This window comes from Sphaerodactylus townsendi, linkage group LG04 (assembly GCF_021028975.2).
Source record: "Sphaerodactylus townsendi isolate TG3544 linkage group LG04, MPM_Stown_v2.3, whole genome shotgun sequence".
Classification (NCBI taxonomy): Eukaryota; Metazoa; Chordata; class Lepidosauria; order Squamata; family Sphaerodactylidae; genus Sphaerodactylus; species Sphaerodactylus townsendi.
In genome coordinates, this window is record NC_059428.1 from 141,599,839 (window position 1) to 141,616,657 (window position 16,819).

Below are 16,819 nucleotides of genomic sequence, written 5' to 3' on the forward strand. Positions count from 1 at the left end.
AAAGGGAACTCAGTCCCAGCCGGGTGGACCCGTTGGGAGTGTCCCAGACGGCTGCTTCACAATTGAAACGAGAAAATAGTTGCAAAGTCGGGTTGGGATACATATATGCCTGGGTCTGGATAATCAAGATAAAAACCAGTCAGCTGAGCAGCTGCCACTTATGGAATTGAAATCATTGAAATCATAGAATCATGGAGTTGGAAGAGACCCCAAGGGCCATCAAGTCCAAACCCCCTGCAATGTAGGAACACACAATCAAAGCACTCCTGACAGATGGCCATCCACCCACTCTTTAAAAACCTCCAAAGAAGGAGACTCCGCCATAAGTCTGAGGTAGTGCATTCTACTGTCAAACAGCCCTGACAGTCAGAGAGTTCTTCCAGACCTTTTACCATTTCTGTTGCCCTCCTCTGGACCTGTCCGAGCTTTTCAATATCCTTTTTGAAATGGGGAATGATCAGTAATGGAACGTTGACAATCGGTCCACCTGGCGTGAGACGTGCGGAAAGGAGTTCAGCCAGGGCTCTTGCCAAAATTAATTCCCCCCCCCCTCCAATGAAGAACCCACTTGTGTGGGCCTGGAGGCCCATATAGGAGTGCTGGGAATTACCCTAAATGCTCCCTTCATCCCATTTCCAGAATTCACCCTCCAGTCTTGCCTGACGCACTTTGTCCCTCGCTGTTTTCACCCGAATACTTTTCTCCGTCTCAGCTTTCTTACAGGAATACTGTTTTTAGGCACATTGTTGGTATTTGCAAGGGTCTGTCGCAACTCAGTCATAAAAGAGTTCACTGTTTGTATGTAAACAGGATGCGAAGGTGATATTGTGATGAGCTGACCTATTGATTAGTTATTGGTCAGTCAGATAGCCATTGCTTACATGTTAAGGAGTACATACATCAGAAGGTGTAAAGTTAACTTGTTTTCTTTGTCTCGGGATAAGAACAACAACATCTGGACAGACAGAAGTAGGAAGATAAAGATGTAGTCTTAAGTGTATAGTTAGTACTACAAATGGCCCCTCGATGATGCGGCTGGCCTCCATGCGGGCCAGGGCCTTCACGGCTCTGGCCCCGGCCTGGTGGAACGCTCTTCCTCCAGCTGTCCGGGCCCTGCGGGATCTCGGTGAGTTCCGCAGGGCCTGTAAGACGGAGCTGTTCCGCCGGGCCTTTGGAGGGTCCGGCCGCTGATGGTGCCCCCCATTTTTTCTTGGCCCTTACATCTGGGCCTCCTGTCATCTAATGGGACTCGCCGTCCCTCCCTCTTGGGAGAGGAGTTTGAAAATGGGGTTGTCAGACGCCACTTGTATTTATTATACTTATTATATCTAGTATTTTATTGTTCTATTGCTGCTTTTAAAGGTTTTAGCTATTTTATGACTGTACCATGATTGTATGTTGTGCACCGCCCGAAGCCCTCTGGGGATAGGGCGGTATAAAAGTCTAAAGAATGAATAGATAGATAGATAGATAGATAGATAGATAGATAGATAGATAGATAGATAGATAGATAGATAGATAGATAGATAGATAGATAGATAGATAGATAGATAGATAGATAGATAGATAGATAGATAGATAGATAGATAGATAGATAGATAGATATGTGACAAAGCAGTACAGCATTTATTTGTTTTTATTCCATGTAACCCTACTCTTTTAAGTTAGCAAACTTTTCTATAATGCAAATCAAAGTATCTCTGGCTCTCTTCTTCCACTGGATGCTGCTTCCTGCTAATAAGTATCTCTCTTTTAATCGAATACCCTTCACACATCCACCTGACATCTGCTTCTTGAATCCCTCCCCACCCCGGTTTTGTCATAGTCTTTCCTGGACCTGTTTTGGCTACGATCTTTTACACAAGATGACAACTCAGGCGACACAGTCAGAGGGTTCAGACTGTCAGTTTTAATCACCGAGGACAAGAAGGAAGAGGAATCAACTTTCTTCTCATTAAACAGAAAAGAACAACCTTATGCATTCGCCTGGGAGCGATGCTTACGCACCGCCGGCAAGTCGCCAAGTGGCGACTGACAAATCAGTTTGACGCAACCAGTTTGGTGGATCGTTTATAAGGGCGGCACCGTCTCGCTCTCTGTTTGGCGGAAAAAATGTGTTTCACCCCGATCAGGTATTAATTCATTATGAGTCTGCATTGTGTTTCAAGTGTTTGGGGCTCCCCGGAGTTTCCCAACTGCTCCGTCAGACAGGACAGCATTAACTAGCCCATGTTGACATTACAGCTTGATTCTACTTTTCAGCAGCAAAAAAACAAAGCTCAAAACTGCACACAGGATGCAAAACAAAACACCACTGAATATGAATGCTCCTTTGGAAGTGGATTCTCAGTGGAAGTTGGATCTAGGACTAACAATTAAATTAGCAAAGAGGGCTATGGAGATAATAAATAGGCACAAATTCTTTTTATTTTCTTTTTACGGACGGGCTTCCTGCTTTTCTCTCCAATGAGGACCCTACACAGCTTACAACATTATCCTTTCCTCCCCATTCTATCCTAACAACAACCCAGTGAGGTAGGATAAGCAGACAGAGAGTCTGAGTGCTCTCCAGGCCAAAGTGGGGTCTAAAATCTGGGTTTTCCCAATTGTTGTGAGAGCCAGTGAGGTATAGTGGTTGAGAGCAGGTGGATTCTAATCTGGAGACCCAGGTTTGATTCCCCACTCCTCCACCTGAGTGGCAGAAGCTTATCTGGTGAACCAGATGTGTTTCTGCACTCCTACATTCCTGCTGGGCTAGTCACATTTCTTCAGAACTGTCTCAGCCCCACCTGCCTCACAAGGTGTCTGTTGTGGGGAGAGAAAGGGGAATGAGCTTGTAAACCACCTTGAGTCTCCTTACAGGAGAGAAAGGCAGGGTATAAATCCAAACTCCTCCTCCTCCTCCTCCTCTTCCTCTTCCTCTTCTTCTTCTTCTTCTTCTTCATTCGTCTCCACAACACCACTTGCCTATGGTCACACCTACATGGTTTAGCACACCAACAAATGGTTATATGCCCAGACTCCCATTGCAAAAGAATTGTCTCCAAGGCTACCTGGGCAGAGAGTTGTACGAAAGATGGGTTGCTTTTCCTAGGAAGCTAAGAATGGTTAACACGGGCAAAATCAGGTGAGCAGGCAAATGCATTTGATGTGCGTGCCAGTTCATTACTGCGAGTGTCACAATGGCCAAATTTCACAAGAACGATTAAGTTGTCAATGTTGGTGGTTTGACCATAATCACGCAGGATAACGCAGCAGTTTTAACAAGCCATCTACCAGGCCAACCCATAGATGTTCCAAAGAGCGATCTGAGAAAATGAAGCAACGCCGGATGATTAAATATTGGGAGCATCAACTTGCAATTTAGGCTATTGCTTATCAGCTGTCCATCAAGCATGCAAATAACCTTGCTAGTTAACATCAGGAAGTGAAACTCTTAAATGAAATCGTTAAATCCATTGCATGGGAGGATCAATTGAAGCCCAGATGCCGGCAAAAAGCCATCGCAGAGTCTATGAGACTTCAGAACAAACAGGATCGATCCTTCTTGGAAGAGTGCCACAGAAAAAAAGATCAGATAGAAGATGTCTCTTTATTACCACGGGGGAAGGAAGAGGGTGAATTACAGGGTATTACAGACGTCTATTGCTGCCACGGAAGCGGCCGAGGAAAAGGCCAGAAATGAACTGGATTCCTTGACAAACAGAACTTCGCTAGTTTGTGGTCCACAATGAGGCAATGCAGCAGATTAGTTTTAATCCACAGCTCTCTCTCATTTGACCTCTGCCCACAAGATAGCTGCTAGTGTAAGAAAACATGGCGGCTCACAAAGCAAACAAACCAGATAACGGTCCTCAGTTCAAGAAGGTTTAAAGATCACGGCGCTAAAGAGCATGACAGTTTTGCAGCTTTTCCTAGCAATCTCAAGATGCCAACTCCTGGACATCGCTTAGGAATTTGGGGATGGGGGGGGGGTGTGGAATCCCCACAGGATACACTAATTTACTTATTATGACAAAAGGTAACAAGGCCACCCCGTTGCCTGTTGAAAGAAAAGGCCAGCTTGTGGTGACTTCACCTCAAAAAAGTGGAGGTATGAATATGGGCCTGGGGTACCAGATTGGGAAAGAAGAAGAAGAAGAAGAAGAAGAAGAAGAAGAAGAAGAAGAAGAAGAAGAAGAAGAAGAAGAAGAAGAAGAAGAAGAAGAAGAAGAAGAAGAAGAAGAAGAAGAAGAAGAAGAAGAAGAAGAAGAAGAAGAAGAAGAAGAAGAAGAAGAAGAAGAAGAAGAAGAAGAAGAAGAAGAAAGGAGGAGGAGGAGGAGGAGGAGGAGGAGGAGGAGGAGGAGGAGGAGGAGGAGTTGTTTGGATTTATATCCCCCCTTTCTCTCCTGCAGGAGACTCAAAGGGGCTTACAATCTCCTTGCCCTTCCCCCACCCCACAACAAACACCCTGTGAGGTAGGTGGGGCTGAGAGAGCTCCAAGAAGCTGTGACTAGCCCAAGGTCACCCAGCTGCCGTGTGTGGGAGTGTACAGGCTAGTCTGAATTACCCAGATAAGCCTCCACAGCTCAGGCGGCAGAGCTGGGAATCAAACCCGGTTCCTCCAGATTAGATACACGAGCTCTTAACCTCCTACGCCACTGCTGTTCCTGGAGATTTGGGGGGAGATTTGGGGGGAGGAGCCTGGAGGCGCAGGATTTGGGGTTGGGAGGGGCTTCAATGGAGTATAACGCCATAGAGTCCCCCTTCCAAATCAGATGTTTTCTCCAGGGAAGCTGATCTCTGTTGCTAGGTGTTCAATCGTTATTCAGGCACCATTCAGGGTTTGGCAACCTCATGGCCCCCTGGTCAACCTGCATTCGAGTGACTGGTGTCCTGGGTTTCCACTGTTCAAACAGAGGTTATGCAGAGGTCAGCAATGAACAACCACCACAAGATACTTTATCTGGGTTATTTTTTGAAAGAAGTGGTTCTTTGCATGTCTCTGGCGATGAATGCAGCGGGTCAGAACCACTGTTCCCGATCGAGAAGATGGGGGCAAACTAACTCAGTGTCCAAAGGACATTGAATGTAAACGACCAACAAGACTGGACCAAAACATTCATCCTCTTCAGGCACTTATTTGCTATGTACACATTTGCAGGCTGGTCCCCACTGCAATGTGTTTCTAAGACTGGTCCATTCATGAAGCTTGCGGCTGGATAGACTGCCTCTCAACACGGAAGGGGCACTTCCCTAGGCAGCTAACAGATTCGTCCTCCATCCATTTGCCTCTGTTGTGGAAAGGCGGGATATGAAGGTCTTAAATAAATGATAAAATTTAAAGAAACAGATTTGTGCCATCTGATGCTGTCACCAGTGACTGTCGCTACATCTTGCGGCAATGAGTTCCATAAGTTAACAACACTCACTTCTGACGGGTCTTCTTCCTGGATGGTTTAACCAGCACCACGGGCCCAAAATAATTTAAGTGCCCATTTCTCTAGAAACAGAATCCCATTACATGTAGGAAGAACAGGGGCACCAAATAGCAAAGCAAATGGACAGGATTGAAATTTACTTTTTCTAACTGGGAAAATCGATTTGGTTGGTTGCCAGACTAGAATCAGGAGATGTGCATTCAAGCCCTTTATTTACTTACTTCAACTGAGACCCAAAGTGGCTTACATTCATCCTCCCCTCCCCCATTTCACAACAACCCTGTAAGGCAGGTTAGATTGAAAGTGCGTGACCTAAGATAATCTACCAAGCACCTGTGGCCGAGTGGAAATCTGGACCTGAGCCTCCCAGATCCTAGTCCGACACTCTGACCACTGTGTGGCACTGTCCCTAGCTCCTTGGGAGAAGAGGGAAGAGCAGTCAAACTTGAACACAAAGCTGAAAGGAATCTGGACCAGGCGCCTTTTTCAGTCAAAAATGGACCTGAAATTCACTACTTCCCTGAGCATCTTTTGTTGCAGTTATATATTAAAAGGCCGTACGCTACACTGGGAGCCAAACTTTGGAATGCAACAAGTAGCCACTGAAGCTCTCGATAAATATTATTATAATAGTGTTGCTTTGTTACCCCCTTCCCCCCTCACAGCACCCCTTCCCCCACCTTCCAACCAGAAGCAGTTCCTTCTCCCCAGCCTCGCGTCGGATCTTCTTCCAGATGTCCATGGTGAAGAGGGTGCTGCTGCTGTTGAAGATCGAGGTCAGCGATGACATCAGAGCAGCCATCATGACCGCAATCATTAACCCCCGCAGACCTGGAGGGCAAAACCACAATGTACACATTGCCTTGGTGTGTAATGCGGCTAAAGGATGATAGGTTCAGGTTGCTCATTTTAGCTTCTAGGGAGAGTTCAGGCTTGATTGGATCTCGAACCCATTGATTTGTCTTTTGGGTGGTCATCTCCTCCGGTACCACATCCAGAGGTGGGATCCAACCAGTGGTTACTAATTTTTTCTGAGTGCCGAGAAGGGGTTACTAAAGCAACCTCCCTGCCCAATAGGGACTGGAGGTGCGTGTGTGTGGCGGCGCCACTGTTTGAATCCCACCACCATCAGAACCTGTTATTAAAATTTTTGGATCCCACCACTGACCACATCTCAAATAATTCAGTTTTCTTCCTATCAGTTTTCTCCCCTGTCCAATTTTCACACCCATACACAGTAATGGGAAATACAGTGGTATGAATGATCTCGATCTTGGTCGCTAGCGGGGCGTAGTGGTGGATTCTAATCTGGAGAACCGGGTTTGATTCCCCACTCTTCCATCCGAGTGGCAGAGGCTTATCTGGTGAGCCGGATGTGTTTCCGCACTCCTACATTCCTGCTGGGTGACCTTGGGCTAGTCACAGTTCTCTCTGAACTCTCTCAGCCCCATTTACCTCACAAGATGTCTGTTGTGGGGAAAAGAAGGGGAAGGAGCTTGTAGGCCACCTTGGGTCTCCTTACCAGAGAGAAACGTGGGGTCTAAACCCAAACCCCTCTTCTTCTTCTTCAATCCTTTATGACTGAAAATCTTTGCCTGAACCATGAAGTGAGAATCTACTTGTGAAGGTGGAAGGCCATCCCACAAGTAGGAGAGGCGGGTTCTGGCTGTTGTTTTGCTGGCAGGGCTGACACCCCTCCTTTTTTTCCTTCAGAGCAATCCAACACACAGCGTACTGTAATCCGTTGGGTCAGTCCACTGAACAAACACAGCTGTTCCGAACTGCTTCATCTGACTGATTCAGCAAAACCAGGCCAGTGTCTGTTACAAAAACCATATCAGTTTAATCGCTTTAAAAGAGAACTGCTCTCTTATCGAGGTGTTGTGTGGTTTCCGGGCTGTATGGCCGTGTTCTAGTAGCGTTTTCTCCTGACGTTTTGTCTGCATCTGTGGCTGGCATCTTCAGAGGACATATTAAACAGATCAGCAAATATATACAGTCAAACCAATACTGAAAGATTTGAGGCCAGCCAAGCCTAAAAAACAAGGACTGCATATATATATATATATATATATACATTACTTTGTAACTAGCTGATTCACTGAATGTAGAAGCTGTATGCTGCTTTACTTAGCTAAACACACAATAAGAGAATTCAATCTCTATTTCTAATAGATTTACCTGAACGCACTGAACAAATTTCTGTTGAAAACATGGACTAGCACGCAACGCGTTCTGCGAATGTGGCTGCTGTCGCTGTAGTTTCTTCATCACTTGCTGGAGCTGTTGCTGTCTACTACCACAATTCATCTTAATATTTCTGATTCATTGAATATTGGAGATACTGACTCTTTCAACTGACTGGAACGCAATATGACTATTGCAGGTTTCGTGCCTCATGGACAATGTTTATGACATGCTCTCATTATATGTGTGTTTATTACCTTTATATCCAGTTAAATAATCACAACCTCTTTGCTTATTCTGGGATACGTTATGGGGAAAAACCAAACAGGAAGCATTTCTCCTTCTCTTGCAAGCAAAGTATTTATGAATAATCTTTATGAACGGTTTATGAAGTATCTATTGAAATTATACTCAAACTAACTGCTTATACCTCATTGCCTTGTATCCCTATATATACAGTCCTGGTTTTTTAGGCTTGGCTGGCCTCAAATCTTTCAGTATCTTCAGAGGACATGCCAGCCACAGATGCAGGCGAAACATCAGGAGAAAAAGCTACTAGAACATGGCCATACAGCCCGGAAACCACACAACAGCCCAGCGATTCGGGCCGTGAAAGCCTTCGAAAATACGTTGTTCTCTTATCGTTTTCCCAATTTGAGAAACAAGGTATGAAAGATCTGGCAACAGTGACCTACCTCAAAGTCTGTTTGCTGTCAAATATGGTTGGTAGGCATATTATATGGTCATAGACCAAGCAGCATCCCCCACAACAACGAGCAGAATAAATCGTTATTGTCACATGATGATCTCATATTCCAAGGCTTTTTACAGCCCGGAAAACCTCTTTGCTTATTCTGGGATACGTTATGGGGAAAAACCAAACAGTAAGCCTTTCTCCTTCTCTTGCAAGCAAAGTATTTGTTTGTATGGAAACAGGCTGCATATGTTTTTGAAGATACTGTATCCACAAGAGAAAGAAAGAGATGCTTTGTGAAACTCATCAGGAAGACTTGAACCCGTGCAATGTTACTGGCTAGCAAATTGATTTCATCAGTGCTGCTGCTGCTGCTGCTGCTGCTTCCTCCTCCTCCTCCTCTTCTTCTTTTTCCTCCTCCTCCTCCTTCTAGTCTGCTCGGTGATCTTGGGCTGGTCATGTTCCACCTACCTCACCAGGTGTCTCTTGCAGAAAGGTGGGGTGACTTAAAGGTAGAGAAAACCAAAGTATCAAATCTGACTCTTCCTTTCCTCCCGAGCCCCAATTTCCTTCTGACCTGGTGGTTGCAGCCTGCCTTTGGGTTGATGGGACACGGCAATTTCCATGCCAAAAATTCAGCAGGACTCGTTCGAAGCGAGGCAAAGATCTCTTAACTCACCTTGCCTCTGAGGCTGACGATTTTCCAACCTTCGGCCTACTTGCTTCTACTCTGCTCAGCATAGATTGAAACTTTTTCCTGAGGTGGGAGTGATGCTTCCAGGGGACTCCTCCAGCCCAAGGAAGGCTCCAAGCTTTGCCGAGGGGATTACGATAACCGGTCGATCCTGTTCAAAACCGGATGTTTGGCCAGATGTCTTTTATCAGCCTTTCCTCACCTGGTTGGATCGAGATCCGCTTCCCTGAAAGTTACTCCACATCTTGTAATCTGAAGCTGTCGGGAAATATCGTGTGCTCAGGGGTGAAAGGAAACCAGTCCGGGCTGGCAAAGAATTAGGGTTTCCTACACTGCAGCAGGGAACTCCTGGAGATTTGGGGGACAGAAGTAATCAAGAAAGTTGACAAAAAGCTTAATAGAATGCATGCTTGGTAGGTTTTCTGGGGTGCCGTCAAGTCGCGGCAGACTTACAGCGCCCCTGTCAGGTTTTCAGTGCAAAAAACATTCGGAGGTGGTTTGCAGTTGCCCGCCTCCACATCACAATGCTCCACCACGTTTTGGTGGCCTGGGCTCAGGACGTGGCAAATACCAAGCCCACTCAACCAGACGCTGGGGCGAGAGGTAAAATATTTGTATTTTGAGCTGCAGCTAAAATAAGCGACTGACTAAAAGCAGAAGCAAAATTACCAAGTTTAGGGGTTGTCAGCCACAAATGTGTCATGGATTACATCATTCTTAGCCAACCTTTTATGTAGTGTAACAGGTAAAGCCCCTTTCAGGCAAGTTCGCATGTCCCATGACCAGAAAATGGCAACCAAGAGCGTCTAAGGAGTGGAGATTTTGCCAGGCTAATGAGACCAAGGGAAACATTCCAGCAAAGTTGATCATCTTCCTCTGCAAGACCGTATAACAACGGACTGGTATTATGGCTAATGTATTCTCTCTTATCTTGGAGGTATCTAATTCATGACCATTTGGCATAGTTTATGCTCCCAGAATGCTCTGCAGCAGAGATGGAAAACATCTCATGAAGACAGAAGGGTTCAAAAATCAGGCCCACCTGTGAAACCACTCTGTCACACACACCCCAATCAGAAGGAGGAGGAGGTTGGATTTATACCTCCCTCCTTTCTCTCCTGTAAGGAGACTCAAAGGGGCTTAAAAACTCCTTTCCCTCCCCCCCCCCACAACAAACAGCCTGTGAGGTGGGTGGGGCTGAGACAGTGTGGATAACTGTGACTAGTTCACCCAGCTGGCATGTGCTGAAGTGCACAAGCTAATCTGGTTCACCAGATAAGCCTCCACAGCTCAAGTGGCAGAGCGGGGAATTAAACTCGGTTCTCCAGATTAGAGAGCACCTGCTCTTAACCACTACGCCACTGCTACTCCTAAAATAAAATAAAATATGGCAACAGTGCACAAAACCCATCACTAATGGCTCCAGTAACCAACCTATAGAGCTCAGTGGTGCAGGGTGGTAAACTGTGGTGCGGCCGTTCAAACTCTGCTCACAACCTGAGCTCGATCCCGACAGAAGTTGATTTTAGGTAGCCGACTCACGGCTGAATCAGCCTTCCACTCTTCCAACATCAGTATAATTGGTTTGCTGGGGTTAAGTGTCGACAACCGGGAAAGGCCATGGCAAACCACCCTGTAAACATAGTCTGCCTAGTGACTATGTGATGTGACATCACCCCATGGATCAGTAATGACCTGGCACTCACAGTGGACTAGTTCTACCTTTAACAGACGTATGCTTCAAAGCACCCCACCTGCCCACTTTCATTGGGATTCTCCATCACTTAAATCAAGAATAGACCTCGGGAAGACAGGCAGGATGTAATGACAAACTGAGATGCAGTCCTTTGCAGTGAAATTGTCCTGATTGGGGGCAAGGGACAAGAACACCTGTGGGAGCCAGCCACGGAAGCCACAGAGACTGTTACGATCAACAGCTACTGGTAAGCCTTTCAATTCTTCTTTCCCGGCACGATCTGAATTCAGAGCGGCTGAACCAGAAACTGTATTCTTATTCCCCCTTTAAGAACCAACGGTGGAAGAGTCAAGAATACTAAAGCCCCTCCCACACGTGCAAAATAATGCACTTTTAATCCACTTCCAATGCACTTTGCTGCTGGACTTTACTGTGCGAAATAGCAAAATCCACTCGCAAACAATTGTGAAAGTAAATTGAAAGTGTGTTATTCTGCATGTGCGGAAGGGGCCAAAGACACCCATAACCCCAACTTGTAGCAAGAAATCTTCTCACTAAGTTCCCCCGTTAGTCATTGCTTCATGGTTCCTCATTTGAAAGAAGAAGGGAGGAGAAAGCCTCCCACTTTTGATGGGAAACCTGAGAAAAACCCAGATGGGTCTTGATTCTACCTGGAAACCCAAAACAAATACGATAAGAAACAGGAAATGGTCGGGGCCCAACCCAGTCAGACAATAACACGACAGCACGAACCAAGTTTCACTTACCACTAGGCATCAGTTTAATTACCAGTGTGGGGTAAGCAATGTTGGAGCATCCGACCGCAGCCCCACACACTCGAGTACATTCATCCGGGGCCACACAGCCAACGGCATCTGAAATGTCAGACAAAAAAATTGTCCAGCTTCTCGGGCATCTGACCATACGGCACACCGAGCCCGTGGCACCAAGCCAGGAGAAGAGAAGCTGTTGCGGATTACGGTAAATCAACGAAAGTAAGAAGTCTAGAATTAAAAATAGCATAGCTGATTCTTCCATGGTTCTAGCTCAGAGGTCCACCGCGTGGTGCAATGGTTAAGAGCGGTGGACTCTCACCTGGAGAACTGGGTTTGATTCTCCACTCCTCCATATGAGCAGCGGACTCTTATCTGGGGAACCAGATTTGTTTCCCCACTTCTACATGCCTGCTGGGTGACCTTGGGCCACTCACAGTTCTCTCAGAACTCTGTCGGCCCCACCGACCTCACAAGGTGTCTGTTGTGGGGAGAAGAAGGGAAGGAGTTTGTAAACCCCTTTGAGAAACCTTGTAATTGAGAAAAGCAGGGTATCCAAACTCCTCCTCCTCCTCTTCTTCTTCCTCCAGTGGCGTAGGAGGTTAAGAGCTCGTATCTAATCTGGAGGAACCGGGCTTGATTCCCAGCTCTGCCGCCTGAGCTGTGGAGGTTTATCTGGGGAATTCAGATTAGCCTGTACACTCCCACACATGCCAGCTGGGTGACCTTGGGCTAGTCACAGCTTCTTGGAGCTCTCTCAGCCCCACCTACCTCGCAGGGTGTTTGTTGTGAGGGGGGAAGGGCAAGGAGATTGTAGGCCCCTTTGAGTCTCCTGCAGGAGAGAAAGGGGGGATATAAATCCAAACTCCTCCTCCTCCTCCTCCTCTTCTTCTTCTTCTTCTTCTTCTTCTTCTTCTTCTGCTTCTGCTTCTGCTGCTGCTGCTGCTGCTGCTCGTGGGCACCAGTGGGCACCACTGACTTTCCTGGTGCTCACCAAATATTTTTGGAAAGTGGATAAGACCAAGTGGGGGTCTTTTTAGTGCACTCACCTGACTGACAGGCTAGACGGGGTTGGTCCTGGTTAGTACTTGGATGGGAGACCACCATGGAAGTCCAGGGTTGCTATGCAGAGGCAGGAAATGGCCAATCATCTCTGTGCATTTCTTGCCTTGACTTGGATAGCCAGGTTAGCTCAGTCTCAGAAGCAGAGCCCAGCTCTAGTTATTACTTGAGTAGAAGACCCCCCTTCCCGGAGGAAGTCCTCCAAGGCCACTACGCAGAGGCAGGCAATGGCAAACCACCTCTGCTTGTCCGTTGCCTCGAAATACCACTGGGGGTGTCATAAGCAAACTGCCACTTGATGGCCCTTCCTGCCCCCCCCCCTTTTATTAGGGCCTACAATATTGCCACAAAATGTCAAGCAAGCTTTCAAGCCCACCGAATCTCTCTCTCTCTCTCTCTCTCTCTCTCTCTCTCTCTCTCATAACCTTAAAATCTCCTCTCCCAATCTGCATTCTCCTCCGCCATTTCCTCATTTATGACTCCTGCTTATTTTCTCCAACTCATGATTAGTTTTGCATCCATTCAAAGCCCCCCACCCCCCACCCCCCGCTGGCATCTGAAATCAATTTTATGGTCCCCTTTCCCAGCTTCCCCCGCCACCCGCCCTTTCCCAAAATCTGCATTAGGGCACCAATTACTCTCTGCAGAGGATTCGACTTTTGATGCCGCGGGTTTCTGCCTAGTCCCATGACGTCTATCGTGGAGATTATTTTTAAAAATCGCATGAACTTAAACCAATACAACAGTGCAGCGCTGAAGTAACACTCTTGCGTTGGGCGCTACCACACGCAGCCGAGGAGAGTCGAGTTTTCAGTTCCGCCCCCTACTGAAGATAAGCCAAAGAATGCACAACTTTGCCTGACTCCTTTTCCTCCTCTCTCCAATGCTATCTTCCCCAAATGTCAACATTTAGATTGCAATGTCTTTAACTGAAGTTTCTGCCCTCCAGACATTGCTGAAGCCCTGTGGGATCAGAGCAAAGGTTTATTTTGAGTGGCCAGCTAGATGTGTCCAGAGAAGAAGAAGAAGATTCTGAGAGAACAGTGACTAGCTCAAGGTCACCCAGCAGGAATGTAGGAGTGGGGAAACACATCTGGTTCACCATATAAGCCTCCGCCACTCAGGTGGAGGGGTGGGAAATCAAACCCGGTTCTCCAGGTTAGAATCCACCTGCTCTTAACCACTACACCTCACTGGCTCCCAGATCCTGACCCTAGTAACTGAACATCAATAACCACAGATCATGGAATTTCAATATATCATGGTTGTTGGCCGTTCGTTCGTTCGTTCGTTCGTTCGTTCGTTCGTTCGTTCATTCATTCATTCATTCATTCCCTTTCTTCTTAAATAGGGCCCCCAAACAGCTTATCTTGGTTTCACCCTTTCCCATTTTATTCCCACAACAACCCTGTGAGGTTGGTTAAACTGGCAGGGAGTGAATAGCTGAAGGTCATCTCCATGGCAGAGTGAATTTACAAACCTGGGTCTCCCAGTGGTTAAAGAACCTGGGACCTGGAAGGTCCGGGTTCAAATTCCCACCAGCCACAAAAAGCGCAGGATGACCTTGGCCAGTCACGGTCTCGTTCAACCTACCTCACAAGGTTGCTGTGAGTTTAAAATGGAGAGGAAAAAAAAACATAGGCCCCTTCCACACATACAGAATAATGCACTTTCAATCCACTTTCAATTCACTTTGCAGATGGGGAATAGCAAAATCCACTTGCAGACAATTGTGAAAGTGGATTGAAAGTGCATTATTCTGCATGTGCGGAAAGGGCCAGAGGCAGCTATTCTGAGTTTTTTTGGCAGAGAAGCAGGAGTGTACTCAAATAAATATATCTTCAGAGGGCAGCCATGCCACAGGTAGATTCAAGTCAAATGTGTCTCAGAGACCAAGAACAGTTTCGCGATAGAAGCTTTTGAAAGTCAAAGTTGTTCTTCATCAGAAGGAATGGAGATCTTTGTAGATGGGAGAAGTATTTAAAGAATGCTTGTAAAGCAAGCAAAGGTATAACACAGAAAATCAGAGAGCAGAAAATCAACAACCCCCATGCAATAAGAGAGCCAGCGTGGTGTAGGAGTGGTGGACTCTTATCTGATGGATTTGTTTCCCTGCTCCTCCACATGAAGTCTGCTGGATGACCTTGGGCCAGTCACAGTTCTCTCAGAACTCTCTCAGCCCCACCTGCCTCACAGGTTGTGGGGAGAAGAAGGGTAAGCCGCCTTGAGTCTCCTTACAAGAGAGAAAGGCGGGGTATAAATCCAAACTTGTCCTCTTCTTCTCCTATATCCATAATGGTGAACCTATGGCACTCCAGATGTTCATGGTCTACAATCCCCATCAGCCCCTGCCAGCATGGCCAATTGGTCATGCTGGCAGGGGCTGATGGGAATTGTAGTCCATGAACATCTGGAGTGCCATAGGTTTGCCACCACTGTCCTATGTCCTTATGCAGTCCTGGGGGATCCATTGTTCCGAACGTGCAAATTAACTCAAGCTCAGCAACCTCCAGTTGTAATTTCACTTCACTCTCTCTCAGCCTAACCAACCTCGCAGGGGCGTTGTGAGGACAAAATGGAGTCGGGGAAGTCTGTCAAATAAATGCAAATCCTCAAGCTGGTTCGTCTTAGATCCCTGCCTGGAAATCTGCTGGATTTGGGGGTGCTCCCAGGTTCTGATTTCCTAGGAGAGGAGGCTTTGTTTGTATTCTGGTACTCTCAAAAAAAGCATGCAGCAAAGATATTGCATCGTTAATCATCATCATCATCATCATCATCATCATAGGCCTCTGGCAGCTGAGAAATCAACCAATCATAATAATAACAATGTCATAATAATTATAGATGCTTTGATGCAGTACTTCATCCTGGCAGGCCTTGTGGGCCGGACCTGCTCAGTTCTGGGTGCGACGAATGCTCCGAACAAGCAGGCTAACAGCGATGAGCCAAAACAGCTGGATGAAACCTCCATGTTCCGCAGCAGTATACCACACAGGATGCTGAGGACAAAAACAATGCAGGAGGCCTGTTTTCACAGGCTGCTTCCAGCTTGTCCGTGACTGGTGGCTGTAAGAAAGAGTGTCAGGCTGGAATACTCCTTGGCACAGCAAATAGGGGTGGCAGCTTGAACAATTCCTAGATATTTAGGGGCAGTGTTTTGGATGAAGAAGGAGCTCAACAGAGATGTGGTGCCACTCTAGGACTTGTTATTTCTAGACTCTACTGCATACCATACAGTCTACCTCCCCATAGCTGCCATTTGTGCCAGGGGAGCTGACCCCTGTAGCTCAGGGGTAAATCCAGAAGAATTCCATTTTATTTATTGACTTTATGTATAGCCTGTCTTTCTGCCCAAAGGGGACACAAAGCGACTAACTCCATTCTCCTCCCTTTCATTTTATCCTCACAACAGCCCTGCGAGGTTGGCTAGGCCAAGAGCACGCGGCTGGGCCAAGATCAGCCAGTGAGCATTTACGGCACAGTGGAGACACGAACCCAGACCCTAACTACCGTTTATAAACTATCGTTTATTAGTCTATATTATATCAGGTTAACTAATAGGTTGTTGCTTTGGGAAGGGTATATGATTTATTGTGTACTGATGTTATTGTGGATTTATGGTGTTGTGTGCACTGTAATTGGGATACTGTTATGGATTTATGCTATTGTGTAGACTGTTATTGGGATACTGTTATGCTATATCACTGTTATTATTATCATTTTGTTATCTTATCATAAATGTTATATTGTTAACTTGTAATCACTATGTTGTTGTTATGAGCTGTTGTATTAATTGTTGGTGATGCTGTTATTTTAGTTGATTAGTTGTGATTAGTTGTTAACCTGATGTTATTATTGTTTATACTGAATTGCTGGTTCTGTATGCCTATGTTATTGTTTTTTACAATGTTGTTCACCGCCCTGAGCCCGCCGGGGGAGGCCGGTATACAAATTAAATATCAAATCAAATCAAATCAAAACCAGAAACTTCATGGGGATACAGAAGAGGAAACTGGCTTCCCATGGCTCATGCCCTCAATCTTTCATCCGATGTGCAGTGGCGTAGTGGTTGAGAGCAGGTGTACTCTTATCAGGAGGAACTGGGTTTGACTCCCCGCTCTGCCGCCTGAGCTGTGGAGGTTTATCTGGTGAACCAGATTAGCCTGTGCACTCCAACACACGCCAGCTGGGTGACCTTGGGCTAGTCACAGTTCTTCGGAGCTCTCTCAGCCCCTCCTACCTCACAGGGTGTTTGTTGTGGGGGGGGGAGGGAAAGGAGTTTGTGAGCCTTTT

At 46.5% G+C, this 16,819-nt stretch overlaps 1 protein-coding gene across 1 annotated transcript in view; it reads right to left on the reverse strand.

Moving 5' to 3' along the window:
- SLC5A10 (solute carrier family 5 member 10) overlaps window positions 1-16,819 on the reverse strand; it is a 132,244-nt gene that overhangs the window by 20,568 nt on the left and 94,857 nt on the right. The window contains exons 10-11 of the mRNA XM_048494819.1: window positions 11,459-11,566; window positions 6,101-6,251 (exon numbers count right to left, since the gene is read on the reverse strand). Of these exons, the coding sequence (XP_048350776.1) occupies window positions 6,101-6,251; window positions 11,459-11,566 (259 nt within the window). The remainder of the gene's footprint in view (window positions 1-6,100; window positions 6,252-11,458; window positions 11,567-16,819) is intronic.